The sequence below is a fragment of the Otolemur garnettii genome, unplaced genomic scaffold (assembly GCF_000181295.1).
Source record: "Otolemur garnettii isolate 467f Iridium unplaced genomic scaffold, OtoGar3 scaffold00140, whole genome shotgun sequence".
Classification (NCBI taxonomy): Eukaryota; Metazoa; Chordata; class Mammalia; order Primates; family Galagidae; genus Otolemur; species Otolemur garnettii.
In genome coordinates this window covers 2,705,859-2,732,723 of record NW_003852535.1, presented here as the reverse complement: position 1 = coordinate 2,732,723, position 26,865 = coordinate 2,705,859, and the positions used below count along the sequence as shown (strand labels likewise).

Genomic DNA, 26,865 nt, shown 5'->3' with positions numbered 1-26,865 from the left:
AAAAAAAAAAAGCGAAATCCTATACCCTTTAGCAGTTGCACCCCATTCCCGACTCCCTCCTCCGTCTCTGTCAACCCTTAATCTACTTTCTGTCTGTCTCTATGGGTTTGCCTATTCTGGATATTTCACATAAAAGAAATATCGCCAAAAAAGTAGCATCTTTTTGTTTATCTTTTAGTGTAATATTTTCAAGATTAATCCATATTCTGGAATATATCAGTACTTATTTCTTTTTACGGATAATATTCCACTGCATGAATGGACTGTATTTCGTCTATCCATCATTTGATGCCCAGTGGTTGTTTCTGTATTCTGGCTGTCATATATAGTACCGCTATAAACATTGTGTACAGATTTTTTGTTGTGTACGTTTTTAATTATCTTGGATATATGTTTAAAAGTGAAGTTGCTGGGTCGTGTGGTAACATTTTGAAGAACTGCCAGACCATTTTTCAAGGCAAGCTGCATTTTTTTTTTTTTTTTTGCAGTTTTTGGCCAGGGCTGGGTTTCAACCCACCACCTCCAGCATATGGGGCCGGCGCCCTACTCCTTGAGCCACAGGCGCCGAGCCTGCACCATCTTTTGAGGATTCCAATTTCTCCATATCCTCGCCAACACTTGTCACTGTCTTTTCCTTTTGGTTTTAAAGAGCTATTATTTTTTAATTCCTCGCCCAGTAGGTGGGAAGGACGGTGAGGGGTGGTAGCGGAGAGGAGAGGAGAGGAGGAGATACTTAGCAGTTCATCCTGGACTCCCAGGGCTCACCTCGGGATCCACTAGCACATCCCCTTCTCGGCACACCCTCACCTGGGGACAGAGAAGAGGAAAAAAGGGCCAGGCCATTCCTACTTGCAGTCTAGTTCCAGGCGGGTGATCCCCGGACACGCAGCCTTTCCCGTCTGGCCCCGCCTGGAGACGTGGGCAAAACGTGGCCCCGCCCCTTCCTGGGAGCAAGTTCCCTCCAGACTACGCCCCCGATGACACGCCTTCCACTTGCGAGTGGGGGCGGAAACCTGGTAAAGGACGCGGGTGGGAGGAGGATCGAAAAGACGTTACGTTGGTGCCGGACCCTGGTGTCTTGCGAATCTGAGTTGAGCTCTGCCCTCTTTCTCAGGGGCTTCCATTCATTTGGGGCCAAAAGTGAACTGTCGCCCCTGTCCCAAACTATTGTAGCTTTGAGGATGGAGGGCGCAGAGGAGACCGTGCTGCAGTGAAGGGACCACTTGGCTGAATACGGCCCTGGGAGTGGAAGGCAGAAAGGAAAGAGATGAATAGTTTTGCGCCAGGGAGTAACTAGTTCTTGGCCGAGGATCTGGGGACACAGAGTGAAGCTTTGGAACTGTCTAGAGTGACGGTCTGGGAGCACAGAATACAATTCTGTAGAGTCTAGACTAGAGTGAGGACCTGGAGTCCCTAGGATTAGGTGCGGTGTAGGTGTCCAGTACAATCGTGGGAGGAGCAGAATGAGAGTCGGGGGGCGACATTTAAGGTGTGAATGCACAGGATGGGATTATGGGGGCGCAGGTTAGGTAAGGTCTAGGTGCGCAGAATGACATTTTTGGTAAAGGTAAGCCCCACCCCCCCACCCCCCCGCTGAGTCTGGGGGCCTGGCACCAAGTTCAACAGTCCCAAGGATCAAACGCTGAGGGACCCTGGCCTGGCGCCGGGAGGCAGCTCACAGCGGCGCCGCGGGGGACCGGGTGGGGGCCTGCGGCTGGTTGGGGGCGGAGAAGCTGGGGGTCGGGGTCCCTCCCCCTGGCGCGGGCTCAGGAATCCGCCGAAGGGCGGGCAGAGGCGCCGGGGTGGGCCGCACCGCGGCAAGCGGGCGGGCGGGGGGCGCTTCCTGGGGCTGCGCGTCCAGGGAGCTGTGCCGTCTGCCCGTCCGTCAGCCCGCAGGCACTGCCCGAGCCAGCTGAGCCGCCGGAGCCGCGGGCCTCAGGGCCGTCGCCGGCCCAAGTGAGTGGCAGTCTGTGGGAGGAGGGTGCAAGCCGAAATCTCAGCCGAGTAGGCGGCAGAGCAGAACCCAGGGGCCTGAGCTCTTCGGCCTGCGCCGCTGGGGGATTGGGCGGGGGCGGGGAGGTCCCGGGCGGGTGGGCTTGAGACCCGGGCCTGCAGGAAGAGTTGGCCTTCAGCCCTGGGAAACTCCAGGCCCCCCAAACTCGCTCCTGAGCGGCCGGGCTCCGTGTCCTGTGACAGGGATCAGGGGTGCAGTGGCAGAGGCCTCTGACCTGAGTCCCCCACCTTCCAGCCCCAGGATGCTCCCCTTCGCCTCCTGCCTCTCCGGATCTCTACTGCTCTGGGCGCTGATGCTGTTGCTCCTGGGGACAGCGTCGCCCCAGGATTCTGAGGAGCCAGACAGCTACACGGTGGGGATGATGGGGGCCATAAATTTGGGACAGGATGGGCAGGGATGGAGAGAACAGAATCCTGGGGTGGCTGCTACTGGGGAAGATTCCCTGTCCCCGTTCCCCACCTCCCGCTGGTACAGCGGCTGGGGGTGGGGGTGTCATTGTTTGGAGCAGCCAGGGAGGGTGGCCAGGCTCAGGCACGGCCAGCTGGAGGAGACCTGAAGGTGACCACTAGCCACTTCTGGTTCCTTTCCAGGAATGCACAGATGGCTATGAGTGGGACCCAGATAGCCAGCACTGCCGAGGTAAGTGTGCCTGGGGGACCAACAACCCCCAGGAGCTGGGAAAGGGATTGAGTGTTCTGTCCCATGGGTAACCTCATCTTCAAGAGCTGCAGCAGGAGCTTAATGGCCTATATCCTCAGCTCTGCTCTGCTTGGCTGAGGCCAGCTCTGGTTCTCTGGGAGCCAGATGCACTAGGGATGGCCCCTCCCTCTCCCATAAATTGAGGAAACCCTGCCCCTACCCCCCCAGGGGTGGGATCCCGTACAGCTCTAAACCATTCTCCTGTTTCAACTCTTTGTTCCCATGGGGGAAGGCAGTGTCTGCATGGTTGGGCTGAACTAGGGCCAGGGCTCTGGGGAGAGATAGAGACCCACACGGAGCCAGGAGAATGAAGGCAAGGTGGAAACACCCACTCCATCTCCAGCCCAAGGAAGCCCTAACCTTGCTGAGCAGAGAGTGAAGGCTTTGTCTGGATCACACAGCTTAGAGAAGGGCAAGTGGGTCTCCTGCCTCCCACTCCCTCCAGGGCTGGCCAAGAGACTGGCTGTGCCCAGCAGGCCCCTCTCTGCAGATGTCAACGAGTGCCTGACCATCCCTGAGGCCTGCAAGGGGGAAATGAAATGCATCAACCACTATGGGGGCTACTTGTGCCTACCCCGCTCAGCTGCTGTCATCAATGACCTACATGGCGAGGGACCCCCACCACCAGTGCCTCCCACTCAACATCCCAACCCCTGCCCACCAGGCTATGAGCCCGACCATCAGGAAAGCTGTGTGGGTGAGTGGGGGGGTCACTCTGGTGCCCAATCTTCTAGTCCTCACACTAAGCATCTTATAAACTCCAACCTCATGTTCCTTCTTGGTTCAAAAGTCATGTGTGGCTTCTCAGGACCACTGGATAACATGCACACCCTCATCCATATCCCCACTTTGTGGCCTCAGTTCATGTCCCATTGCCCAACTCAGCTCCTGGGACCCTCCCCTCAGTTGCTGTGGAGACACTGCAAGAGCTCTGCCTCCTAGCCTCTATCCTCTGGAGACCACAGGCCTTGGAGGAAGAAAAGTCCAGGAATCATTGTTGCTGGGGGTGTGTGTGCCTTGCTTACCATGACCCCTGATATGGGGTGTCACAGGTTAGCAGTGCCTTTCCTGTTGGCTCCAGGCTGGTGAACTGCTATTTGTATTGTCGGGAAGATCTAATCCAAGTATTGGATCCATCTGTCATGTTGGATGGCATGAGGGATCCCAGGTGGGGCTGAGTGGTGTCTCTCACAGATGTGGATGAGTGTGCCCAGGAGCTGCATGACTGTCGCCCCAGCCAGGATTGCCATAACTTGCCTGGCTCCTACCAGTGCACCTGCCCCGATGGCTACCGCAAGATTGGGCCCGAATGTGTGGGTGAGTCCAGGGAGCAGCCTCTGTGGTCCCTACTCTGTGCCCCTGACGGGCTCTCAACCATAACCTGACACCCATTCCAACCCATCTCGAGGCTTCACCCCAGTCTCTTGCCACCTCAGCCCTCCTGTCAATCAGACACAGAAGACTCAATGGCACTGGTTCTCAAACTGTATTAAAGGGCCACAGCATTAGGAAGGTTGAGAACCACTGCTCTATGGGGATGTTTGGGGGTATCCTGGCTGTCCTATCCCAGCCTAGCTCCCTCCACACACACAGGACTATGGGTGGTAAGACCTTGAGTCCCAACTGGCTTGGGTCCACCTGGCTTCTGCCTTCTGCCCTCCTTCTCGCCTCCATACCAGACATAGATGAATGCCGCTACCGCTACTGCCAGCACCGCTGCGTGAACCTGCCTGGCTCCTTCCGTTGCCAGTGCGAGCCGGGCTTCCAGCTGGGGCCCAACAACCGCTCCTGTGTGGGTGAGGCTGGGCCGGGCCAGGCCGGGCCTCTGGGTCCTGGACAGGGAGGTGTGAGGTGGGGGTGTTCTTTTCCTCACCAGCCAAGATGGAGTGGGGGCTCTAGGCAGCTCCTCCGCTTTCACCCCTCCTGTTTTTTCCTGTCACCCCCAGATGTGAATGAGTGTGACATGGGGGCCCCATGTGAACAACGCTGCTTCAACTCCTATGGGACCTTCCTGTGTCGCTGCCACCAGGGCTACGAGCTCCACCGGGATGGCTTTTCCTGCAGTGGTAAGATCACGACTTACCATTTTCTCCTTCATTGGTCCCCCAGGCCCTGCATCTATCATGCTGTGTCCCCTGCCAGTTTTTTTTTCTTTTTTGGGGGGAGAGCCTCAAGCTTTCCCCCTGGGTAGAGGACCGTGGCATCACAGCTCACAGCAACCTCCCACTCCTGGGCTCAAGAGAGTCTCCTGCCTCAGCCTCCCAAGTAGCTGGGACCACAGGCGCCCGCCACAATGCCTGGCTTTTTTTTTTTTTTTGGTTGCAGCCATCATTGTTGTTTTGGCGGGCCGGGCTGGATTTGAACCTGCCAGCTCAGGTGTATGTGGCTGGCACCTTAGCCACTTGAGCCACAGGCACCAAGGCCCCCTTCCAGTTTTCCACTTGTGCCTCCATGTCCAATGCATTCTGCACCCACCTGTGTACTCCACCCAGGGCTGGTTGTGGGGCACTTGCAGCCTGGTGGGGAATGTACCTACGGAAAATTAGGTCCCTACTGAAGCTCACTGGGCAGACTGAGAATGTGGGTGCCACTGTCACGTGAGTTGGACTGACCTGCATTCAAATCTAGCACTAGGGCAAGTCACTCTTCCATTTCTTCTATAAATGGGTTGTGAGATCAAGGGAGACAGTGTAATAGATGGGCTTCACCATGTGCCAAGCAGCAGCACTTTAAAGTGAACTGCCACTTACTGAGAACCCACCCTATGTGGCATACTTCTCTCACTGGCCTCTTTAATCCTGTCTACAACTCTAGAATTTTTTCCTTCCTCTGCAAAATGAGGACATTAACATCTCCCTCCAGATTTGTTGAGAGGATTACAAAAAATAAGCATAAAGTCTTGGATAAATGGTGACTTTTACTGTGCAACTAAGGGAGGTTAAGTAGCTTGCCCAAGTTCATGTAGCTAGACTGAGTAAGAGCTCCATCCCAGCCCCCTCACTCCAGTCAACTGGAAGGTGGCCCATTTGCACTGATTCTGCAGTGAGGCATCCTTGCTAACTGGCAACACGAGGGTAACAAAAGTGGCCCACAGTTGGCAGGGGATGGCTGCTGGGTGCTTAGGCTGATTGTGGATTGTGGAAATTGGGCAAATTATTGAAAACTAGAGTAGGTTGGGCCCTCACAACTCATCTAGTTTAACCCAATCATTTACTGATAGAGAAAATGAGGTTCTCCAAACTCAGCCAGTAGGGTTCACACCTAAACCTCTATGTTCCCAATGCATTCATTTAGTATCTTCTTTCAGGCTTGGGGCACAGAGGTGTCCAATGTGCTGGGGCAGTTTTTCTTTGAACCCTGTCCGCTGCTGAGCTTTGCAGGGCTGGTCTCATCCCACATTCAGCATAACATGGGGCTGGGCTCTCGGTAAGCATTTGCAGGACAAAAATGTGAGGCTTGCCTGTGGACCAGGGTACTCATCCCTGCTCTTTCTCAGATATTGACGAGTGCAGCTATTCCAGTTATCTCTGCCAGTACCGCTGTGTCAATGAGCCAGGCCGCTTTTCCTGCCAGTGCCCACAGGGCTACCAACTGCTGGCAACACGCCTCTGCCAAGGTACAGGTATTGGGTGGGGGACAGAATGTCAGCAGCTGGTGGCCTGATACCCCTGATTCCAGCCCCTTTCCCCTGGCAGACATTGATGAGTGTGAGTCAGGCGCACACCAGTGCTCTGAGGCCCAAACCTGTGTCAACTTTCATGGGGGCTACCGCTGCGTGGACACCAACCGCTGTGTTGAGCCCTATGTCCAGGTGTCTGACAAGTGAGTCAACGCCATGCCAGGCCTGAGGAACTACAACTCCCAGAGAGCTTTGGAACAGACTGGTGTCTACTGGGACTGGCCAACACCCGAGGGTTGATGGGAATTGTCCCTCTTGACCAAACCACACTGTTACAGCAAGAGTGGGAGGAACCTTCTGGGTAGAGATTTAGAGGATGGGCAATGACCTCATTCACATCCCCCATCTCGGGGTCTCTAGCCGCTGCCTCTGTCCGGCCTCCAACCCCCTGTGTCGAGAGCAGCCTTCATCCATCGTGCACCGCTACATGACCATCACCTCAGAGCGTAGTGTGCCTGCCGACGTGTTCCAGATCCAGGCAACCTCTGTCTACCCTGGTGCCTACAATGCCTTTCAGATTCGTGCTGGAAACTCGCAAGGGGACTTCTACATTAGGGTAAGGCTTTCTCCTACCTCCACCCCTCAACTGACCTGCATAATCTAAAATTGAATTCCAGGAAGTCTCAAGGGGGAAACTGGGCTATGCCAACTCTGCTCCACCTCTTCTCTCAAAGCTGTGCCTTTGGAGGCAGGATTTCTGTAGGAAGCTAGAAGTGTGCAAAGTTCCCATCATATAAAGGACAAACTGTTAAATGAAATTCTAACAAGGCACCTGACACTGGGGTTTGGGTCCTGGTACTGTTTTCCCCTCTCTGACCTTAGTTTCTTTACCCATAAAACAAGGGACTGGTATGAGAGGATTCTGTAGGGCCTGAGGTCAGAGAATCTAGCTGTCTGGGTGGATCTAGAAGGTGGGTGGGGTCCAGGAGAGGCACAGCCAAAGGGAGCCCTGGTTTTTGTGCTGTATTCAGCATAGGAAGGGGTATGTCTGGTCATCTTTGCATGCTCTTTTTGACACTGAATTCTTCAAATGGAGTCTGCCCCCTCCACATCAAAGGCCCTATCACTCCCAAGAGTCACACCTGGCCTTGAGTCATCAGTTAACCTTGGTTCCTGGTTAGAACTAGTTGCAAAGGGTAGGAAGAGCAGAAGATCCCCAACAACAGAAGCCAGAGCGCAGGAGGGGAGGAGAGATGTCCAGGGTTTTAGAGAGCTAGACAAGAGCCAAAGGTCTGGCCAGGGCTGTCTGTCCACCTCTTGGCCACTGGGGAGGAGGTGATGCTGGGGTAGGGCCCTGGCACTTAGGCTGATACAATCTACATGTTCCCCCCCTCCCACTGTGCCCTGCAGCAAATCAACAATGTCAGCGCCATGCTGGTCCTCGCCCGGCCGGTGACAGGCCCCCGGGAGTACGTGCTAGACCTGGAGATGGTTACCATGAACTCCCTCATGAGCTACCGGGCCAGCTCTGTACTGAGACTCACCATCTTCGTGGGGGCCTACACCTTCTGAGGAAGGGGAGGATATCACCCTCCTCACAGCCCCCTGTAGCCAAGAAGCTTGTGGCTCAGAGATGACTGTGTTCTGTCAAAAGGGGAGCCGTTATTGTGAAGAGCAGAGAGAAAGGCAATAAAGGGAGAAAGGAGGAGTGCTGGTGGCCAAGGGCAGGTCACACTGTAGTGAACCTCAGACTGGGGGAGGGGTTGGGGCTGTGGGAGGCAGACCTAGTCCTAAAGGGAGGCTTTGTGCTTAGGCCCAGGGGACCCCACTGATAGGAGCTGAGAAACTTTGGACCCTGGGCTTTAAGTCCACCCTAAGAAGGGAGGAGGTTATGAAATATGTGGATTCCAGGCCCAGCCCAGAGATTTGGACTTGGCTGGTTTGCAGGGGTCCTGAGACCCCCCCCACTTTGTACAGCACCAGGAGGTCTTATGTTCCAGATTCCGGTCCCAGCTCTGCCTGAAACTACCCACCTGGACAACTGTAGCTCCCTGGGGCTATTTTCAATGTATAAAGTAAGGCAACTGGACTGATAGTAATCTTCAAGCCTTTCTTTTCCAAGGTACAGAAACTTTTTGAGGAAGTTTCACTTTCTGTCACCCTGGCTAGAGTGCTGTGGCATCTTAGCTCACAAACTCTTGGGCTGAAGCAATCCTCTTGCCTCAGCCTCCCAAGTAGCTGAGACTATAAGCACCTGCCACAATGCCTGGCTATTTTTAGAGACAGGGTCTCACTCTTGCTCAAGCTGGTCTCAAACTCTTGATCTCAGGCAATCCACTTCCCTGGGCTCCCAGAGCGTTAGAATTACAGGCGTGAAGCACCATGCCCAGCTCCAGAAACTCTTATCAAAGGGCATTTTATTTGGTCAGGGAACATCTGATTATATAGATTCAAAGTTGTAATGACCCACTGACTCTATCTCCCTGAACAGGGAACCCTGGGTCCTCAGAAGTTTAAAGACCATTAGAACGGGCTCGGGACCCGTAGCTCAGTAAGTAGGGTGCCAGCCACATATACAGAGGCTGGTGGGTTTGAGCCTGGCCTGGGCCTGCTAAACAACAACGAGAACTCCAACAACAACAAAAAATAGCCGGGCATTGTGGTGGGTGCCTGTAGTTCCAGCTACTTGGGAAGCTGAGGCAAGAGAATTGCTTAAGCCCAAGAGTTTGAGGTTGCTGTGAGCTGTGACACCCCAGCACTCTATAATGAGACTATCTCAAACAAACAACCTCACCCCTACCTCCCTCACCCCCGCCACTGGAACAGATGGTCTTCCTAGTTCCTGAGTCTTATACAAACCCTGGGGCTTGGCATCTCCTCCATAACACGTAAGGCAGCAAATACTTAGCTTTTTATTGTAGCCCAAAAGATCCTGGTTAGAGGCTTAATGGAGATGTAAAATAGTAAAGATTTTTTAGCCATCTGAAATTAACTTGATATACATTATTAAAAGATTATCATAAATTTAGAATGTTAGATGTTGTGAGAAGAAAGGGAGGGCTAAGGTTTGTGTTGTGGCATAAGCTCAGGTCAAGGGGTTGTAGCTGCAGTAGAGCTGTGCCAAGGTTCTGCTCAGAGCAGGTCCCAGATTTCTGCAGGGAGAAGCAGGCCAGGTCAGGCCCTGGGCCTGGGCAGTCCTGGCCCTGCCACTCCCTCCAAGTTGTTTCTTGCCCTCACCTCTGCAGATGGCCACACTTGATGGTGCTCAGTAGTGTTTCCTGTTCCTTGGGGCTGGCACAGGCATCATAGGCAGCTAGGAGGCTGTGGGTGGGACATTGGGACATTTGAGTTTCTAAGGCTTGACACTGGCTGACTGCTGGTGTACTGTAAGGAGCTCTAGGCCACTGTTGGATAAAGAAGTCAGGACACTGCTTGTACTTTGGCCCTGCTCCATCCCACCCAGGAACACTGGGGCAAAACTAGCAAAGGCTCCAAGAGCTTCCCTCAGTCTTCCTGGCCCAGCACCCTCCTCCAAGAAGCTTCTGCTCCTCCAGGTAGAGTACCTCCCTCTCCTGTGGCCTCCACCAATGTCTGGAATACTATCTGGTCCAGGCTGGCTGTCTTCCTCCCCACTTGACTTCGATGAGCTTCCCAGCCCTATCTCTGGGTCTACACAGCCCACACAGAGCCAGGCCACTGCATTAGTCAATCTGAATTTCATGCTTGGAGGGCAGGGACTAAGGACCCCTAAGGGTCCCTCTAGGGGCATACCTGGCAGGGGTGCTGTATCTATCCACCAGGGCTGCTGCTTTCTCCCCACTTACTCCGCGTACTTGCATCAGCTGCCGAGCAAACACCTCTCGCACTGACTGAGCCTAGGATCAGGGAAGGACTAGATCAGGGGTGGTCTGGGGCCCAGACATGTAAGGCGAAGCTGAGAGGAAGAGTACCTTGTTCTTGATGGCCCCTGCATTGAAGTCACTGAAGGTGAGGAGTGAGCAGAGAGGGTTTGGGGAGGACACGGCCCCTGATTGATGGTCCCCTGGGATTCCCCAGGGGCGGCTGCATAGTGTGTGGCCCTGAGGGAAGAAGGGACTGAGGCCAGGCTGCAGCTTTAAGGGACGGCCTTTAGCCAGTCCTTGCCCAGTCCTAGGCCTCAGTGGACCAGCCCGACAAATGGGATTCTCACCCACCTTTCCTCTCTTAGGGAAGCACGGGGCCCAGGCAAGGAACCAGTGCCAGACAGGGGCATCTGCTTACCTGGTAGAGTTTCTGCAGGCCCCGTGTCAGGAGGGCCAGGTAGGCAGCTGACTCTTTAATGTCTGCTGTGCGCTTCACGAAGAAGCCGTCGATGACCTGGGGAAGAAGACACAGGAGAGGGAGGGTGGGCCCTGGCCCAGGCCACAGGGGCCCTTGCCAGCCTGGTCCTGTCCTCCCAGCTCACCTGAGTGTTGGTGACAGCTTGGAGCAGTGTGCTTTCAGGAAGGCTGAGGTTGTGGACTGAGCCTTGCTCCTCCACAAGGTATATCCGGTGCTCCAGGCCACAGCGCTTTAGTCGGAACTGGGGAAGGAGACAGAAGAGACAGGGTGGGTCAGTCCTGGATGGCCACATGCTTGAGCCATCCACCACACCACATCTAAAACTGTGATGTGACTCTTGATCCTATGAACTAGCCTCCTCATCTCTCCTAGCCTCTCTACCTATCTCAGGGGGGCCTCCATACCTGGGCATGCTGATACCATCTCTGAATGCTGACCATCCTTCTATCCTCTCTGGGTTTGTACATGGCCTCTGTGACTGTGAGGTCACAGTACTGTGACTGTCAGTACTGAGGTGCAGCCTCTGCATCACCACTCCCAGAGGTTTGGGCCTTGTTAGCCAAGGCTGCAGGTGGTGGGTACCCAAGAGGTCTTTAATATGCTCCTGAACCCAGTTCAGATACCAGTTGTCTCTACTGTGTGCCTACAGGGGTCTCTAGTTGGGGTGTGGCTGGAGTTCACACAGGCTATGCCTTGAGGCTACCAGAGATGCCTATAGATTCCTCTGGGCTAAGAGGGGGCCTTAGGGCACATGTGAGTAGGAAGCAAGGCAAGCCGAGAAAAAGAACCTTCTGCTCCCGGAATCGCCCATCAATGATGCTGCTGCACAGATCATCCAGCCGCTTGCGTTCCACGATGTGGTTCAGAACTAACTCCCCAGGTCTCGCTGCCAAGAAGCCAAGAAGGGTTGCATTACCTTTCATCCCTCAACCTGCCAGGCCCTTCCTTTGATGCCTGCCCATCCATGCCCCTTTACCTGAGTCTCTGGGTTTGGTCTCCTGTGCCACCCACAAGAAGTCCCCAATATGAAGCCTGCGCACTGTGTGGGCCACGTGCAGCCGCTGTAGCTCTCGGAGCAGCTCTGGCCTGTACCCGGCCCTGGAGTTGCAAGGAGGAAGGGTTGGGTAAGAGCAGACCCATAACCACTCCACTACATCTTGTGATTATCTCCCTCGTCTCACCCCACCTCACTCACCCCCTGGTCTCGCCGATGTCCACACACAAAAGCACCCTGTACTCTCCAGGCCCCAGCTCCAGCGATGGCTGCTGGAACTCCCCTTCACTGTTGCCACTGGTGGGAGGGGGTGTGGTATGAGAGGCCAGAATCCCCAGTGCCAGGGCAGTGTCCCCTACAACCCACAGCAGGGAAGGCAGCCACAGCTTAGCTCTAAGTGATGGAGATAGAAGTGGGTGCTGGCCTCATTTCCCAGACCCCTCCTGCCCCATCCCCTCCTTACAGCTCAGGAGAGGCTGCTCCTGGCACTGTGGCTTCCTCCCCATGGAGCTCCTTGGGCTCAGTGCCCACATTCAGCAAGCTCAGACCTTCTGACTCAGCCAATTTCTGGGCCAGGTCCAGACCCTCAGGGGTCAGTGAGTACCTGGGAGGTAGAGAGGACACACACAGCTCTCCCTTCTTCATGCACACCCAGCAGGCTATCCTGCCTGCCCCCAGCTAGGCTGGCCTCACTACCCACTTGGCAACCCTGCATAAGCAAGGACAGTGGCTCTCCTCTCTTCCCCATTTTCTTTGTTTTTAAATCGGTTTCCTCAGGATCTGCCCAGTGCCATGAATTGGGTCTATCATAAACATGTCTCAGACAAATTTCTTTCTCCTATCTTCGCTCATGCTTTTTCCTTTTCCTGGAAATACCATTCTTGTGCCAAGTCCTAATATGTGTTATCTCCTCAACAAAGGTTCTCTACTCCTTCAATAACCATGGCACCACCTTCTCCTCCCACCGGCTGCCTCAGTCTCTCACACCCTCCTGGTACTCCAGCAGTGTGGGTGGGCTCCTGGGGAAGGCTGACTTTACCTAGCCTCAATAGTATCAAGTCTGGGAATGGCTGGGTAACTGCAGGGTTCCACTTAGAAGGTCATGCACAATCCTCACCCCTACTTTCTACATCCCTTGCAGTTGGCCCCACCTGGCTGGCTGGTGTGTCCTGAGGACTAAGTTCCTGTGGAGGAGGGAGCGGAGGGCTGGCCAAGGTCGAGCATTCCCAGGGACTACCTGCTAACAGGAGAGGAGACCCTCAGAGAGCCCCTGGTGTGACCGAAGTCCACACTCTCTGTGCTTCAGGCTAAGGGCCATACATAGACCAGGGCCCTGACACTGCTATCAAGAGTAGTCTCTGATGGGCTCTAGAGCCACACAAGCCTAATCCTCCCACCTCTATGCTCACCGTGGGGTTCTTCTGAGCACACCTTTGCAGCAGCTCCTCCTTGGTTAAGTAGTTGTGGCCATTTGGGTTCTGAAACCAAGGTAGAAGACAAAGGATAAATTCAGTACCCTTCCTTGCCCTGCGAAAGTGGCTGGGGTGATCTTGCCCAGGACAGGTTCTGCTGGGAGCTTCCCACCTGCTGCTTGGGTTTCTGACTCCCAGCATAGCTGAGCACTCACCAGGTGTTCCTGGTAAAGCAGCAGCAGTACTGCTCGGGCTCCTGAATGCCGAGCTGGCCAGTAGTTGCCAGAGCCTCCTACTTTGGGCTGGACAGGAACCTGAAAGGTATAGAGGGGCTCTGAGTATGAAAGCAAGCCAGTCATCCTCAAATGAATCCCTGACAGAGCTAAGGTTTACAGCAGGCTACATGGGTCTGGGCAAGTCACTCAGCTGCATCTCAGTTTCCTTCTCTGCAAAACTGAGCCAGGTGATGGGATGATCCCTGTAAATCTGGATGAGACAGCACATAGCAGCAGGGCACAGGTGGTGGGCAGGAATATCTGCCTGGCCCATTCTACTGCCTACTGCAAGACAAGGGTGGTTAGATAGGAAAACTTGGCAATGGCAACTTCATAATGTATTGAGCTGGGCCCCCTAAAGAGCTTGGACTTTTTATCAGCTGTTATCAATATCCCCATTACAGACTAAAATCCTAAAACTCAGGAGAGAATAAGTCATTTGCCCAAGACTAAGGTTGCTGGTGAGGTTCGAACCAGGCTTGCTAAATACCCAAAGCCAGGAAATTGTACTTCTGGCACTGACATTTTGCCTCCCAATCCCCTCCCCACTCCTCACTGGCAAAGAAGAATCCTGGACTTTGGCAAGTGGCCCTTCCCAGGCTGGACACGTCTCTCCAGATGGTGGGTCCAGGACACGGTCACCTATAAAATCAAGAGTGTCAATTCCACACCCCAGGGAATCTGGCAGCCACAAGGGTCTGAGCTGCAGCTTACTCCAGCATAACGTGAAAACAGGCCACTAGCTTGAGGTCAGACGGCAACTTGAACTGGAGCGGGGAAGCCTAAAGTAAGATATCCAAAATGGGTACGGAGACGGGACCTGAGAAATCCGGGACTACCGACCCCTGCCCGAGGTTCTCACCTCCCGATGCTTGGTGCTGCTGCAGCCGCTCGTCCAGCATCCGGCAGAGCCCGTCTCCGAAGTGTTGTAAGATCTTAGCTTCCTTCCCACTGCGCAGCGGCAGCGGGTACCTCCGAAGGGAGCGCAGCGCCTGGCGGGATGGGAGTAGTGGGTAGGGTATCTGGTCAGAATAGGTCAGACTTGGCCAGCACCTGCAACCATCAATCAGACACAGCAGGACCGACCTTCTGAAACACGAAGCGGGTGCGGCGCCCCCTACTGGCTGCTTCGTCTCGCCACTCGGTCAGCCAGCGTGTGAAGAGCGGGTTGGGACAAACTGGGAGCGGGCGTTTCCGGCCCAGGCGGACAGGCGTCGCCATGAGCCCTAGGGCGAATCCTCTGACGCCCGACACCTGTAAAAATGGGACGCCGCCAGTTATAGAGTCTGAGTTGAAACACCTGGCTACCGAGGGAAATCGAGGGTGAGGGCCGGACCTCTCCAAACACGTGGTCCCACAAGGGACACTAGATTAGGCTCTTCCAGCCCTCCCTTGCCCCTGGCACTACTTTTAAGTAGTTGGTAAAGAGCGCTGTCTCCACCGATCTTTAGTCTCAGCACCTCCTCCGGCCAGGACCAGTATTTAGGTTCCTCACCCAGGCCCCTAGAGCCTTGACCCGCCCCTTCCTCTCCAGGAGAGCGTGGTCATTTCTTACAGACTAGAGGAAAGCGGACAGCGCCCCCTGTGACTGGGAGGGCTAGCTAGGGGAGGAGCTTACCAGAGTAAACTGAATTTGGTAATTCCAAGGCCTATAAGACTGTCAGTTTCAGCCTCGTCCTTGTAAAGGAGGCTGGAGACTGACACTGGGCTTGAGGTGTCCGGGAGAAGTAGGGGTTGGGGGACAAGCGAGTGCAAACATATGTGCGGGAGGGACATCCAGAAAAGGCTTAGGGGATGAGAACACAAAGGTAAGGCAGGAAGAATTGAAGAAACCGCGGAAGAAAGTGTGATTCCAAGCCCCGGGACACAGGGCCGTGTGTATGGGGCGGGGGGTGGGGGCGAAGTCGGGGATGTGCAGAGAGGCTCAAAATAGAACGGCGGTGGTGGGGAGGAACCCAGAGGCCAAATAAAAGGATGGGTTGCTGGTAATAACTGCTGGGCCTCCTGGCAGGTGAGAAGGCCTGAGATGTGCTTGGTTGGTTCCGGGGGAGCAAGCTGAGAGCAAGACAGGTAGAAGGGGAGAACACATCCTCATTTTGTAGTTCACTGAAGGTGGGAGACCCTCAGGGAAGTTGGAAATGGAAACTCTGCAAAGGGATCCTATTTTAGGAGAATGTATAGCTGAGTTGCGCACAGAGGTCTCTCCAGAGGTTGGGGCAGCCCCCAGCCCCTAGCTGTCACACCGGAAGTCGCGCGGTGCAGGTCTCAGGCCTGCGAGAAGGGGAGAGGCGGGCGCCAGAGCTCCGAGCCCGCCCCTCCAGACTCCGCCTAGACCGCCGTGCAGCATACCCAGCCTGCTCAGGACTCCCGCCTCCCACCCGACGCAGCCTTATAAGGCGCCTGAAGCCAGCATCCGGGCTGGCCCCGCCCCCTTCTAGTCTCTTGTCCTAATAAGGACATCTAGGGCATCCCGCGGCTGGGGGCGGGCGGGAGCCGGATCCGGGGTAACTGCAAAGCCTCCCTTCCCCCTCCTCATTGCTCTTGGAAACTCTAAGGCTTAAAAAGGTGGAGTTAGCCTCCTGTTCTTGTAGGGGTGCTTGGTGGGAGGCGCGGGTCAAGCTGCAGCCTCCACCTGCAGCGCCCAGGACCTCGACTGGTGGGCGGTGTGGCGGGATGCCCTGGACTACAACCCCCGACATGCTCTGCGAGGTACCACACTCCAGGGCGTTGCTCTGGGTTCACACTATCCTGCTTATGGGATCAAGGTCCCAGTTCTCCACGGTTTGCCCCTGATTTGTTTGCGATCCTGTCTTCTCTTCTTCCAGTGTGTGCGGATATGGGCATTGCTATAAGCCAACGAAATCTCCCACCCTAGTTTCTTTTCTTAAGGCTATGCTCACACAAAGCCTGTCTCTCAACTTTTGTGGGTATTAGAATACCTGGCTATCGACTGGAGAACCAGCTTCAAGTCCGGTTTAATAGCCAATCCCTCTTCTCACTGCCTGGTAAAAGGCACACAAGGAAGCCTAGAACTGAATGCATACCCCCCACCCCCACCCCGGCCTTCCTCTTTATAGCCTCATGAATTTGCCATGCATCTCTAATCAAGAACAAAGCTCTCCCTTTAAAGATTTATTTGTAGCTTTTCTCCTGTGCCCCTTCATTCTTATTTTATTGATGTTGCATATGGACTTTTCTCAGGAGACGAGCTGCTTGTCACATGGAAAACACTCAATGTCTATTGGATTGAAGACGCCTTTATACTTGCGATTCTTCAGGCGTTGGGACCGTATTCCAGGCCAATGAATAATAGCTTCGATTCAGAAAAGCAAAATCCTAACCCTAGTCATAAATTTCTGACCAAGGTATCCAGCAAATATCGCATGGGTCTTTGGAAACCCGTTTTGCTTCGGGATAAAGGGGTGCCTAGTCAAAGATCGTTCTCAGGTCATTTTACTGAGTTCCGCAGCCCATTGCTCAGCTCCAGAGCCTTTCCTGGGAAATTGACCAACGGACCAGCTCTGCTTGTAGTAGCCCCGCCCCCGGCGGCCTCGGCCTACATTTCCCCGTGTGCAATGCGCTGCCCGGAGGCAGGCTAGAGAGAAAGACTCTGTTACCCAGCGAGCTCGCGGACCGTGCAGGACCTCGGACTTCATTTCCCGTCCTCCTGCGGAGGGAGCGCCGGAAGCCCGCCCCGCCCCTCATTGTGCGGCTCGTACTAAACGGAAGGGGCCGGGAGAGGCCGCGTTCAGTCGGATCCCGGCAGCAGTAGCAGCGGCTCTCCTCTTCTCTGCTTCTCCTTGCCATCACCCTTTCGCTTCCGGAAACATGGTGAGCCTCAGAGAACGGCGCCTAAGGGAAGCGGCTTCTGGTCGGCCGCCTGCGCGCGGGAGGCAATGGGGGAGCTACGTCCGCTCCCCCCGCCCCCAGAGCCCCGGGCGGGATAAGGGTCCCACACTGAGCGGCGGGCGGCGCCGCGGTGCGCGTGCGCGCCGTGGTAGCCGGGGAAGGCTGGCTTGGACGTCGCTCGCGCGCCCCCTGGACTCCCTTCCCCTCCCCCCACCGCCCTGGTGCGCCCGCGCGGACACCGGCCGTAGGGGGAGGGGTCCGGGAGCGTGCGCGCCCCTCGCTGAGCAGCCAGTGTCGCGCGTTGTTCCACGGGAGCGCGCCCTCGACTGAAGCACGCGGTATCCCGACCCGGCTCGGGGGCGGCAAGAGAAAAGCGCGCCAGAGGTCTCGATGCGCGCGCCCCACCCAAGGGCTGTTCCTGTCTCCGCGTCACCCTCCCTCGGCAGGCGGTCCTGTCTAGAGAGCAGGTGGCGGGGATTGACGCGGCTAGCGGGGATGTTGGGGCGCGGCTGCCCCCAACTAGGGGTTTGCATCTTTAATGCTTGGAGCGAACACCATAGGGCCGCAGCCTTGCTCGGGGCAAACGAGCCTACAAAGCTAGCGGGGTTCTCGCCTGTGTATCAGGCAAGGGCTGGAACAGCGTTGTGGTCCGGCGCGTGCGCACACGCTCGGGCCCGGCCGATGGGCTGAAGCTCTGGACTTGCAGGGCTTTTCCGGATGGGGCCTGAGGGTGGAGCCGAGTTTAGGGAAGTGACCAAGGCGGGCGCCGCCCGGAAACCTCGCTGTCCTCTGTGTTCCGCCGAGGGCTGTGAGAACCGACGGTTGTGTAACTTGCTGGGACTCCAGCTTGCAGCGGACGGGGCTGTTAGGCCCGCCAGTAAAGGCGATTCTTGGGGGTTCAGGCCCTCCCTGGACGTGCTGCTGACTCTCTGGTGCTAGAGTCTCTCTTGGGGAGGGGGCCGGGCCTAACCGATCTCCTTTCTCCGCCCACTCCGGAAGCGGCGGGGTCACGTGTCCGGCTTCCTCTGCAGTTCCGGGGGGTGGGGGAGCAGATTTCACCGTGGACGGTCGCTGCATCTCCTGGCTAGGGTGTCCCCACATCGCAGAGTAGTTCAGAGAGCTGTCAGTTTGGGCCTGTCGATTTCTATCAGCGATCTCTGGTGCTGGCCCCCCTCCCAATTCCTGGAGGATAAGTTGTTGTACAGGGTTCTAATTGGGGGTTGAGTTGGGAAGACCCTGGGAGGGAAGAGAGTCGTCTGTGTTATAACAGTATTGAACAGCTCTGATGGACTTGCTGAAACTATGGAGCGTTGTTCATGTCCCACTTAGTATTCCAAAGTCTTCGATCTCTAATTTCCTGAGCGGGGTGTAAGGCTCAGGTGTTTGGGGCCTCCTCTCATATCAACGAATTTCCATGTCCTCTTATCCAAAGGCTGAGATTGAATACCGTGAGGAGCACATGAGCCAGTAGCCTTTAGATAGGTTTAATTCTGTGTTCACATGTCAGCCAAATCTCTGTTTTTCATGAATCTTCAATTTCAAGCTTGTAGGGTGAGGGAAGGAGGATGTTGAACCTAAGTGATCAGGGGACCTGGCTGCCATTCTGGTGTTGAGTCCTGGCCCTTTGATAGTGGCTTGCCTAAGAAAATTATTACTTGCTTTGGGAAGGGGATTAATGAGTTGTGGAACATGAGACTGGGGGCTGGGGGATCGGCTTGTGGCTCATGCCTGTAATCCTAGCATTCTGGGAGGCGGAGGTGGGTGGATTGCCTGAGCTCACAGGTTGGAGACCAGCCTGAGCCAGAGTGAGACCCTGTCTCTAAAAATAGCCATTGTGGGGGGCATCTGTAGTCCCAGCTACTTGGGAGACTGAGGCAAGAGAATCGCTTGATTCCAAGAGTTCCAGGTTGCTGTGAGTTACACTGCTACTGAAGGCAACAAAGTAAGACTCTGTCTCCAGAAAAAAAAAAAAAAAAAAAAAAGGAGAGAGACTGGGATCTATACTTGCTGGCATCCAGACTGAAATCTCCTGAGAAGCAAAGAATCCTTTTATTTATGAGGTGTGTGTGGCTCATCCCCCAGGCCTCTGGTGTGGCTGTCTCTGATGGCGTCATTAAGGTGTTCAATGACATGAAGGTGCGCAAGTCTTCAACGCCAGAGGAGGTGAAGAAGCGCAAGAAGGCAGTGCTCTTCTGCCTGAGTGAGGACAAGAAGAACATCATCCTAGAGGAGGGCAAGGAGATCCTGGTAGGTGATGTGGGCCAGACTGTCGATGATCCCTACGCCACCTTTGTCAAGATGCTTCCAGACAAGGACTGCCGCTATGCCCTCTACGATGCAACCTATGAGACCAAGGAGAGCAAGAAGGAGGACCTAGTGTTTATCTTTTGGTGAGCTCTTCATTCAGGCTCTTTCCTGTCACTTGCTCAGTTTCTCAAGATAGGAACTTTTGTGGCTCTTTGTTAACTGAGAGGTGTGGGTTTGGGGTGGAGACAGGTTGTTATAAAACACTTGTTGATGGTAGCCCACATGTTTCTTGAAGTCATCTATTGCTTTGTTATTATTGTAAGTTCCCTTTTATTTCTTTCCAGGGCTCCTGAGTGTGCACCCCTTAAGAGCAAAATGATTTATGCCAGCTCCAAGGACGCCATCAAGAAGAAGCTGACAGGTAAGGATCAGTGTTGGTGGTGACACCTGCCCTTCTCAGACCTTGGCTGCAGGAAGTGGTGAATGACATGGCAGAGGGGATCTTTCCCCCTCCTTCCCTGCCTGCTGGGAGGTAACCTCTCTTCCATCTGCTTTGATTGGCTCCTTCCCAGCCACAGAAACTGTGCTACCTGGTGCTTCCTGCTCACAGATGCTCCCTTTTCTTTCCTACAGGGATCAAGCATGAATTACAAGCAAACTGCTACGAGGAGGTCAAGGACCGCTGCACCCTGGCAGAGAAGCTGGGGGGCAGTGCTGTCATCTCCCTGGAGGGCAAGCCTTTGTGAGCTCCCTCCTGCCCCCTGCCTGGAGCATCTGGCAGCCCCAGACCTGCCCCGGGGGTTGCAGGCTGCCCCCTTCCTGCCAGACCGGAGGGGCTGGGGGGATCCCAGCAGGGGAAGGGCAATCCCTTTACCCCAGTTGCCAAACAGTCCCCCCACCCCTGGATTTTCCTCCTCCCTCCATCCCTGACGGTTCTGGCCTTCCCAAACTGCTTTTGATCTTCTGATTCTTTTTGGGTTGAAGCAGACCAAGTTCCCCCCTGGAACCCCAGTTGGGGGGAGCCTGTATTTTTTTTAACAACACCCCTACACCTCACCTGTTCCATCCCTTCCCATGCTGCCAACTTCTAACCGCAATAGTGACTCTGTGCTTGTCTGTTTAGTTCTGTGTATAAATGGAGTGTTGTGGAGATGACCCCTCCCTTTTCCCCTGGTCTCAGCCACTCATGGAAGCAGGACCAGTAAGGGACCTTCGATTAAAAAAAAACAAAACAAAACACAAAAATAAAAAGGCTCATTAAAGAAATGTTTGTTTCAGGGTTGGGGCCCAGAAGACCTTGTTGGGAGGTAGGCAAGCAGAATAGGAAGCATCTTTTTTTTACAGGCTCCTCCCAGTGTGGCCCCAGAGACTGGCTGAGACCCCCCGCCCCATGACCACCATTTTCTGGCGCCATAGTTGGCACCAGGTTAGATGTTCAAGGGATTGCTGAGCCAGGGGGTATGTCCACTGCTACTTGCAGGGGTTTCTCTGGCAGAAGTGGCTTATGTGTGAGCTGGTTCCTCTCCTGGAGCCTCACTCTGATACCCAGCTCAGTACTGCCTAGGTATGGGTTGATGGTGTAGGTAACAGGTTACCTGTAAAGCTGCCTTCCCCACCTTCAAGGTTCTGTTTGGTCTTTCCTCTGGATGGCTGACTCTTCATTTATGAGCGCCAGGTTCAGTGGCTGCTGTGAGTCAGAGGCCAAGTTGAGCCTTTGGCCTTCTGTTGATGTAGCTGGAGTCCATTCAGGGTGGAGCCATCTAGGTGGAGCCCAGGACTTCAGACCCAGGTGTCTTGAACCCCACCTCCCTGTGTTTAACCAAGAGGGTGCTGCTGGTGCCCTGAGCATTGCTATGGGCTATCTCAAACCTGTACTTTGGGCTTTTACCTGCCCAGCAGGCAAAGGAGTTCAGCCCTTGGGTGAGGTAAATTGGTGATAATTCAGCCTTTATTCCTCCCCTAATCCACCAAACTGAAAAGAGCCTTATGAAGTTAGAGCTGGATGTTTTTTTGTTGTTCTTTTTTTTTCTTTGAGGCAAAGTCTCACTATGTCATAGAGTGCTATGGTGTAATAGCTCACAGCAACCTCAGACTCAGGCTCAAGCAATTGTCTTGGCTCATCCTCCCGAGTAGTTAGGATTACAGGTACCCACCACAACACAACACCTGGCTATTTTTAGAGAGGCAATCTTGCTCTAGCTCAGGCTGGTGTCAAGCTCCTGAGCTCAGGCAGTCCACCCACCTCAGCCTCCCAGATTACTTCTGGCTGGGATTACAGGTATTTATTTATTTTGAGACAGAGTCTCACTTTGTTGCCGTCTGTAGAGTGCGATGACATCATAGCTCACAGCAGCTTCAGATTCTTGGACTAAAGCAATTCTCTTGCCTCAGCCTCCCACAGGCACTGGCCATAATGCCTGGCTTTTTTTTTTTCCAGTCTAGCAGGCCCTGGCCAGGTGCAAACCTATCATCCTGGGGGCATGTGGCTGGTGCCCTAATAACTGAGCTATGGGCACCCCCACCCTGGATAACACCTGGCTATTTTTAGAGAAAGGGTTGGGGGGGTCTCTAGACTGGTCTTGAACTCATATGCACTTAGGCCATCCGCCCACCTTGGCCTCCTGGAGTGCTGGGATTACAGTGTGAGCCACCGTGCCTGGCCAGGGTTATTAAATATGCAGTTTTTGTCAGGTTTGAAGGTGGGGCAAACCTTGTGAACTATTTCAGGGTTCCAAGTATTACAGCCTTCCTATGGCTGCCACTGGAAAAAGGGCTGAGGGTACTACAAGGGGTCCCCTCCTTTGTGTCCCCAGGACCTGGTCTTCACAATTCCCTGGCATGTGTTCAGTGGGCCCCTTAGCTGTGGGAAAAGGAAGAGTAGACCCCCTTGCTGTAAAACCAGGCTCTTTATTTGTGAAGAACAGGCTGGCTGAGCAAATGAGCTACTTCTCCAAGGCCAGAGGAGATTAGAGGCTGTTCTGAGCCTCCTGGGGCTCCACTGACCTGTGGCCAAGTATGGTACCCATGCTGCCCTGTCTTCCTCTTGCAGAGCCTGGCACCTTTGTGAGGGGTGGGGCTCGTGCTTACCCTGGAAGGACACGGGTGAGGGCAAGGCTAGTGGCTGCTGTGGTAGGGAAGGGGAGACATCTTGCTGAGGAGGGAGGCCTGGAAGCCCTTGTCACTGAAGGTCCCATAGCAGGTTTGGGCTGCTCTAAGGCTCCCCCTTTAGGGCGACAAGGGTGTTCCGGAGAAGCAGGGTGCTGGTCTGTAGAGGTAAGACAGCCTTGAAATCCCCTGCTCCCTGACGCTGGGTGCTGTCTTTTCCACCTTAGATAGCTCAGCCCCCTCCCTCCCCATGCCCCTACCCTGCAATAATAGCTGTCATTTATTGGTGCTTCCTACCAATGAAGAGATAGGAGGAGTCCTGGCCCAAGATGGTAAAATACCCTGAACCTCAGTTGGGGCTGCTCTCCTGCGTCTGGGGAAGGGAGGTGGAGAGGGTTTACCTTGGCGTGTTTGAGCTCCAGCTCTGCCAACTCAATGAGGTTCTTGCGGAAAGAAGAAACACGGCGGGACTTGAAGTCCATGAGTTCTGGAAAGGAGAGGGAAGAGGAATGGTGACCCAAAGCAGGGTAGGCAGCCCAGTGACTGAAGATCATGGGCTCACCCTGCTTGGCAGAGTCAGAGAGACGTTCAAAGCGTTGGCAGCACAGCTGCTGGTAGCTCTCGGCAGGCCGCACCTCCCGATTCCTGGTGCGCGCCTTGTCCAGGGCTTTGTTAGCATTCTCGTAGTCAGCCAGTGCCCGCAGCCGCCGATACAGCAGGTCCTAGGGCCAGTGGGTAAAGGGGTCACTGTAGCTTGTCACAGTGGTCTCCAGCCTTGGGCTCTACTCTGGGACTGCCTCTCACCTTGGCTGCCTGTGAGTCTCGCATGTAGTATCTCAGCATGTCTGATAGCTTCAGGTCCTCATCAGAGGCCACTCGGCCTTCCAGCTTCTGTGTTGGAAGGTAGGGAGTGGGAAGGGAGTTTGCCAGAGCAACAGCTAAGGAGTGGGAAGCTCCTCCTTATCTAAATGTCCAGCAAAGAATCACTTGGTACCCACTCTAGGTCAGGCCATGAAGGTTGGGGCTTCACAGAGGAAGTGGCATCTGACCTGGATTTTGGAGGTTGAGTAGGAGTTAGAGAATAAGCCAAAGGCTTTGCAGGTGCACAAGCCCAGGGTGTTCAGGGAACCTTTAGTTCAGTGAGGGCAAATCAGGGAAGGGAGTCAGTGGCTGGATTACAAGAGGCCTGAAGTGGAAGTTAAGCCCTTTGGGCTTCGTGTCTTGGGTAGCTTCTGGGAGTTGCAGGCCCCCTAAAGGGCCTCAAGCAGAGAAGAGACATTATAGGAAGCCTGGCACACTGTAGAAGAGTTCAGGAAGTGTGCAGCTGAGCAGCACCTTGGCCGCTTGGGGCAGCCTGCCACAGGCACATGGCACATCCTTTTGCCTCCTCCCCTCTCCCCTATCACATGTACACTGGATTCTAGTCTCCACTCCACCTGTTATAAAACTAATCTGGATTGTGAGCCCAGGATACCACTGGGCCCAAGTTGTCACTGAATGTTCCAAAACAATCCTGGAGCTTTCCACTCTCCTAGGACTCATTTCCCTCCAAAGGCCCACCAGGAAAGCCTCTGAGTGCAAAAGGCAGTACTTACCCTCAGTCGTTCAAAGAGTTCTGCCAGTTTGAGGAAGCTCCTGGGAGGCAGTAGGGGGAGGGTAGTTAGGGCTGGAGGCTGAGAAACAGCTTGAAGCCTCTGCCCTCAGCCCTTAGTTGGGGAATCTCCCCCTCCCCTTTTCTCCCCAGCCCCAGCAAGAGCTGCTACACCTCCCACCCAGGTCCAGAGTAGACTTCTACAGAGTGACCCCTCATGAGCAGACATAGTATTACAGGCATAGAGGATGGGAGGGTGATGGCAACAGGGAGTCCTCACGTCTTTAGTTGGTTGACTTCCTGTGTTCCCAGACTGCTCAGTGCAGCTGAGATAGGGATAAAATCGTCTGCCAGGCCTGTTGGGGAATAACCCCCCATCAGAGCCCCTAGGTTTGCAATGTCAAGCCCCACCCCTGGTGTTTGTGGCCATGGACAGACACCAGGGTGTTCTCTGCTCTCTTCTCTCCCCAGGAAGTAGAGCCACTAGGGAGAGGGGCAGGGGGATCCAGGACCCCTCAGGCCCAGCGTACACTTGTGGGAGCGCATGACACGATCAGCCCTCAGGCAGGCATCTCGGATACGGGTATGGTACTCCAGCAGGAAGGTCCTCTCATGTTCAAAGAAGTCATCCACTTCCTAAGGGAGTCAGACAGGACCCCACTTACGCTGGGTCACCAGGGACATGGCAACATGGGCACCCAGGAGCAATCTCCATCTAACCCAGGCCAGGCCCCACCAGTGGCTTTCCTCCCACAGTCATTCTGGGCTTCAATCCTTGCTGTGGATGCAAGGCCCTGAGTTGAATCCTGAGAGGGGCCCACAGGTCACCTTGAGTCCTGACATGCCAGTGATGAGGGCTTCATCCGCAGATTTCACAATATTCCTCAGAAAGCCCCCAAGGAGCTCCTTCCTGTTCTTTCCTCGGACACTCAGCTGAGGCACATGAAGGGAGGGTGTGATGCTGGGGTGGGCGTTTGCACCTCCCATCCCGAGTCACATTCCACTCATGGAACTGATGGAAACAGAGGCTTAGCCTACTTATAGCCCCATCCCCAGCCTTGCTGCTGCCCCCACCATCATCTTAGACCCTTGCCCCAAGGATGACACCAGAACTCTGGCTCAGCTTACATCCTGTCCATATTCCAAAAAGACAAAGAAGTTGTGGTCTCGACGCAGGGTGGGGTGGGCTGCCAGACGCTGCAGAAAGACTTCATGCATTGCGACTGTCTTCTTAAAGATGGCCAGGTACTCCCTGCAGGGCCAGCAGACAGCTCATGGACCTCCTCAATCGTCCTGCCGACGCCCTTCCCACTCAGCAGGAAAGGAGGTAGCACTCACGCTTCTAGTTCCTGCTTCATTTTGGCAAACTCCTCACGAGTGATGGAGCTGTCCCCCTCGCCCAACTTCTGCAGCTTTTCCCGGGAAGCCTCAAAGTCTGGCCTTGGAGGTGCTGGGGGGATCTGCTCAAAGGAAAGATAGAGCTGGGAAGCCTCTTATTGCAAGGCAACTTCATCCAAGTGCTAGCACCTGCCCTGCCCTCCCCACCTCTCCCCTCCTCACGATGAGGCCTGCGTATTCCTCGTTTTCCACATAGGCGTCGTGTAGCCAGATGAATTCCTCATGCTGCCGCACAACTGAAAACTCGGTCTGGGCAAAGTGCGGGAGGCAGCTCTGGAAGCAGGAGGCCTGTGTGAAGTCTCCCTCCTGCCCAAGCCTGTACCCATCAAGCCTCTTGGACACCCATTTTGGGGCCTCCCCATCCCAGATGAGGCCCAAGCTGGGGCTCATGTATCCATGATCTCACTCAGGATGGTGGAAAGGAACAGTTAGGTCTTAAGGTCTCAGGCAAAGGCAACCAGAGACTAGGCAAGATGCTTGCCCTCTAGGAGGGGCTGAAGGCAAAAGCCAAGTGAAGGAACAGGACCTAAGGGCTATGTTGTCACAAGCCTACCACCCCCAGGGGCAGCCCCCTGCAGGAAGCCATCTGGACCACCTCTCCTTTTTCTGTACTGCCTTACCTTGGTTTGAACAGTGAATTTCACTTTGTCCCGCTCACTCACTGCATCAGAGATCTCCACCTGTAAAGAGCTGTCTCCCTGCAGATCCACCGACATGGAAGGCGGCTGCAGGAGAGGGGAGGTCTCTCTGGTCCACCAGTAGAGACCTCCTCAGCAGCAAGGCCTCTGCAGTGCCTCAGGATCCCCAACCAGGAATCCCGATAAGCCCCTGCTCTGAGCTTTGCAACTACCAAAACATTCTTTGCCCTCCCATCCTCAGAGGCAGGCAAAATGTCCCCATTTTATAGATGTTGAAGTTGAGACCACCAGAGAGGTAAAGTAACTTGTCTAAGGGCCACATTGCTGAAAAGCAACAGGGCCAGATTTGATCCCAATTTCTTGATTTCCAACCCCATGCCTTTATTTATTTATTTATTTTTGTGGAGACAGAGTCTCACTTTATCGCCCTGGGTAGAGCACCGTGGCGTCACACAGCTCACAGCAACTTCCAACTCCTGGGCTTGGCCGATTCTCCTGTCTCAGCCTCCCAAGTAGCTGGGACCACAGGTGCCCACCACAGCACCCGGCTATTTTTTGTTGCAGTTTGGCCAGGGCCGGGTTTGAACCTGCCACCCTCGGTATGTGGGGCTGGCTCCCTACCCACTGAGCCACAGGCGCCACCCCACCCCCATGCCTTTATTTTCTCAGCTCCCTGCCCACCCTTTCCTGAGCTGGTTGCAGCA

General features: G+C 54.7%; 4 protein-coding genes and 1 long non-coding RNA gene across 12 annotated transcripts in view; 2 read left to right on the top strand and 3 right to left on the bottom strand.

Moving 5' to 3' along the window:
• LOC105887868 overlaps window positions 1-843 on the bottom strand; it is a 3,404-nt gene extending 2,561 nt beyond the window's left edge. The window contains exon 1 of the long non-coding RNA XR_001161639.2: window positions 766-843. This is a non-coding gene — a long non-coding RNA (uncharacterized LOC105887868). The remainder of the gene's footprint in view (window positions 1-765) is intronic.
• An 867-nt stretch (window positions 844-1,710) lies between these two features.
• Window positions 1,711-8,502, top strand: EFEMP2 (EGF containing fibulin extracellular matrix protein 2). Its single transcript, XM_003798673.2, has 11 exons — window positions 1,711-1,956; window positions 2,249-2,366; window positions 2,605-2,653; window positions 3,204-3,410; window positions 3,908-4,030; window positions 4,393-4,509; window positions 4,660-4,779; window positions 6,210-6,329; window positions 6,409-6,535; window positions 6,753-6,948; window positions 7,743-8,502. The coding sequence occupies exons 2-11, from the start codon at window positions 2,256-2,258 to the stop codon at window positions 7,902-7,904; spliced, it is 1,332 nt and encodes a 443-aa protein (XP_003798721.1). The 5' UTR covers window positions 1,711-1,956; window positions 2,249-2,255; the 3' UTR covers window positions 7,905-8,502.
• Window positions 8,503-9,228: 726 nt separating this feature from the next.
• MUS81 (MUS81 structure-specific endonuclease subunit) lies at window positions 9,229-14,839 on the bottom strand. Of its 8 annotated transcripts, none has more exons than XM_023518527.1 (17): window positions 14,742-14,839; window positions 14,420-14,587; window positions 14,196-14,325; window positions 13,890-13,975; window positions 13,274-13,372; window positions 13,056-13,124; window positions 12,798-12,886; window positions 12,110-12,250; window positions 11,848-11,943; window positions 11,629-11,750; window positions 11,441-11,538; window positions 10,777-10,893; window positions 10,593-10,688; window positions 10,283-10,411; window positions 10,104-10,207; window positions 9,570-9,653; window positions 9,229-9,484 (listed from the first exon to the last, which is right to left on the bottom strand). In XM_023518527.1, the coding sequence occupies exons 2-17, from the start codon at window positions 14,552-14,554 to the stop codon at window positions 9,418-9,420; spliced, it is 1,662 nt and encodes a 553-aa protein (XP_023374295.1). In that variant the 5' UTR covers window positions 14,555-14,587; window positions 14,742-14,839; the 3' UTR covers window positions 9,229-9,417. The 8 variants fall into 8 exon arrangements, with proteins under 8 accessions (XP_023374295.1, XP_023374296.1, XP_003798720.1 ...); XM_023518528.1 differs by having other exon boundaries at window positions 14,794-14,806; XM_003798672.3 differs by having other exon boundaries at window positions 12,798-12,883; window positions 14,420-14,839.
• A 2,101-nt stretch (window positions 14,840-16,940) lies between these two features.
• On the top strand, window positions 16,941-20,691 carry CFL1 (cofilin 1). Its single transcript, XM_003798675.3, has 4 exons — window positions 16,941-17,164; window positions 19,265-19,572; window positions 19,774-19,850; window positions 20,063-20,691. Exons 1-4 carry the CDS (start codon window positions 17,162-17,164, stop codon window positions 20,173-20,175), a joined length of 501 nt encoding a protein of 166 aa, XP_003798723.1. The 5' UTR covers window positions 16,941-17,161; the 3' UTR covers window positions 20,176-20,691.
• A 1,853-nt stretch (window positions 20,692-22,544) lies between these two features.
• Window positions 22,545-26,240, bottom strand: SNX32 (sorting nexin 32). Its single transcript, XM_003798674.2, has 12 exons — window positions 26,144-26,240; window positions 25,686-25,796; window positions 25,464-25,585; window positions 25,254-25,377; window positions 24,954-25,058; window positions 24,656-24,761; window positions 24,406-24,481; window positions 24,130-24,169; window positions 23,339-23,425; window positions 23,097-23,256; window positions 22,936-23,021; window positions 22,545-22,694 (listed from the first exon to the last, which is right to left on the bottom strand). The coding sequence occupies exons 1-12, from the start codon at window positions 26,237-26,239 to the stop codon at window positions 22,641-22,643; spliced, it is 1,167 nt and encodes a 388-aa protein (XP_003798722.1). The 5' UTR covers window position 26,240; the 3' UTR covers window positions 22,545-22,640.
• Window positions 26,241-26,865: the final 625 nt, after the last annotated feature.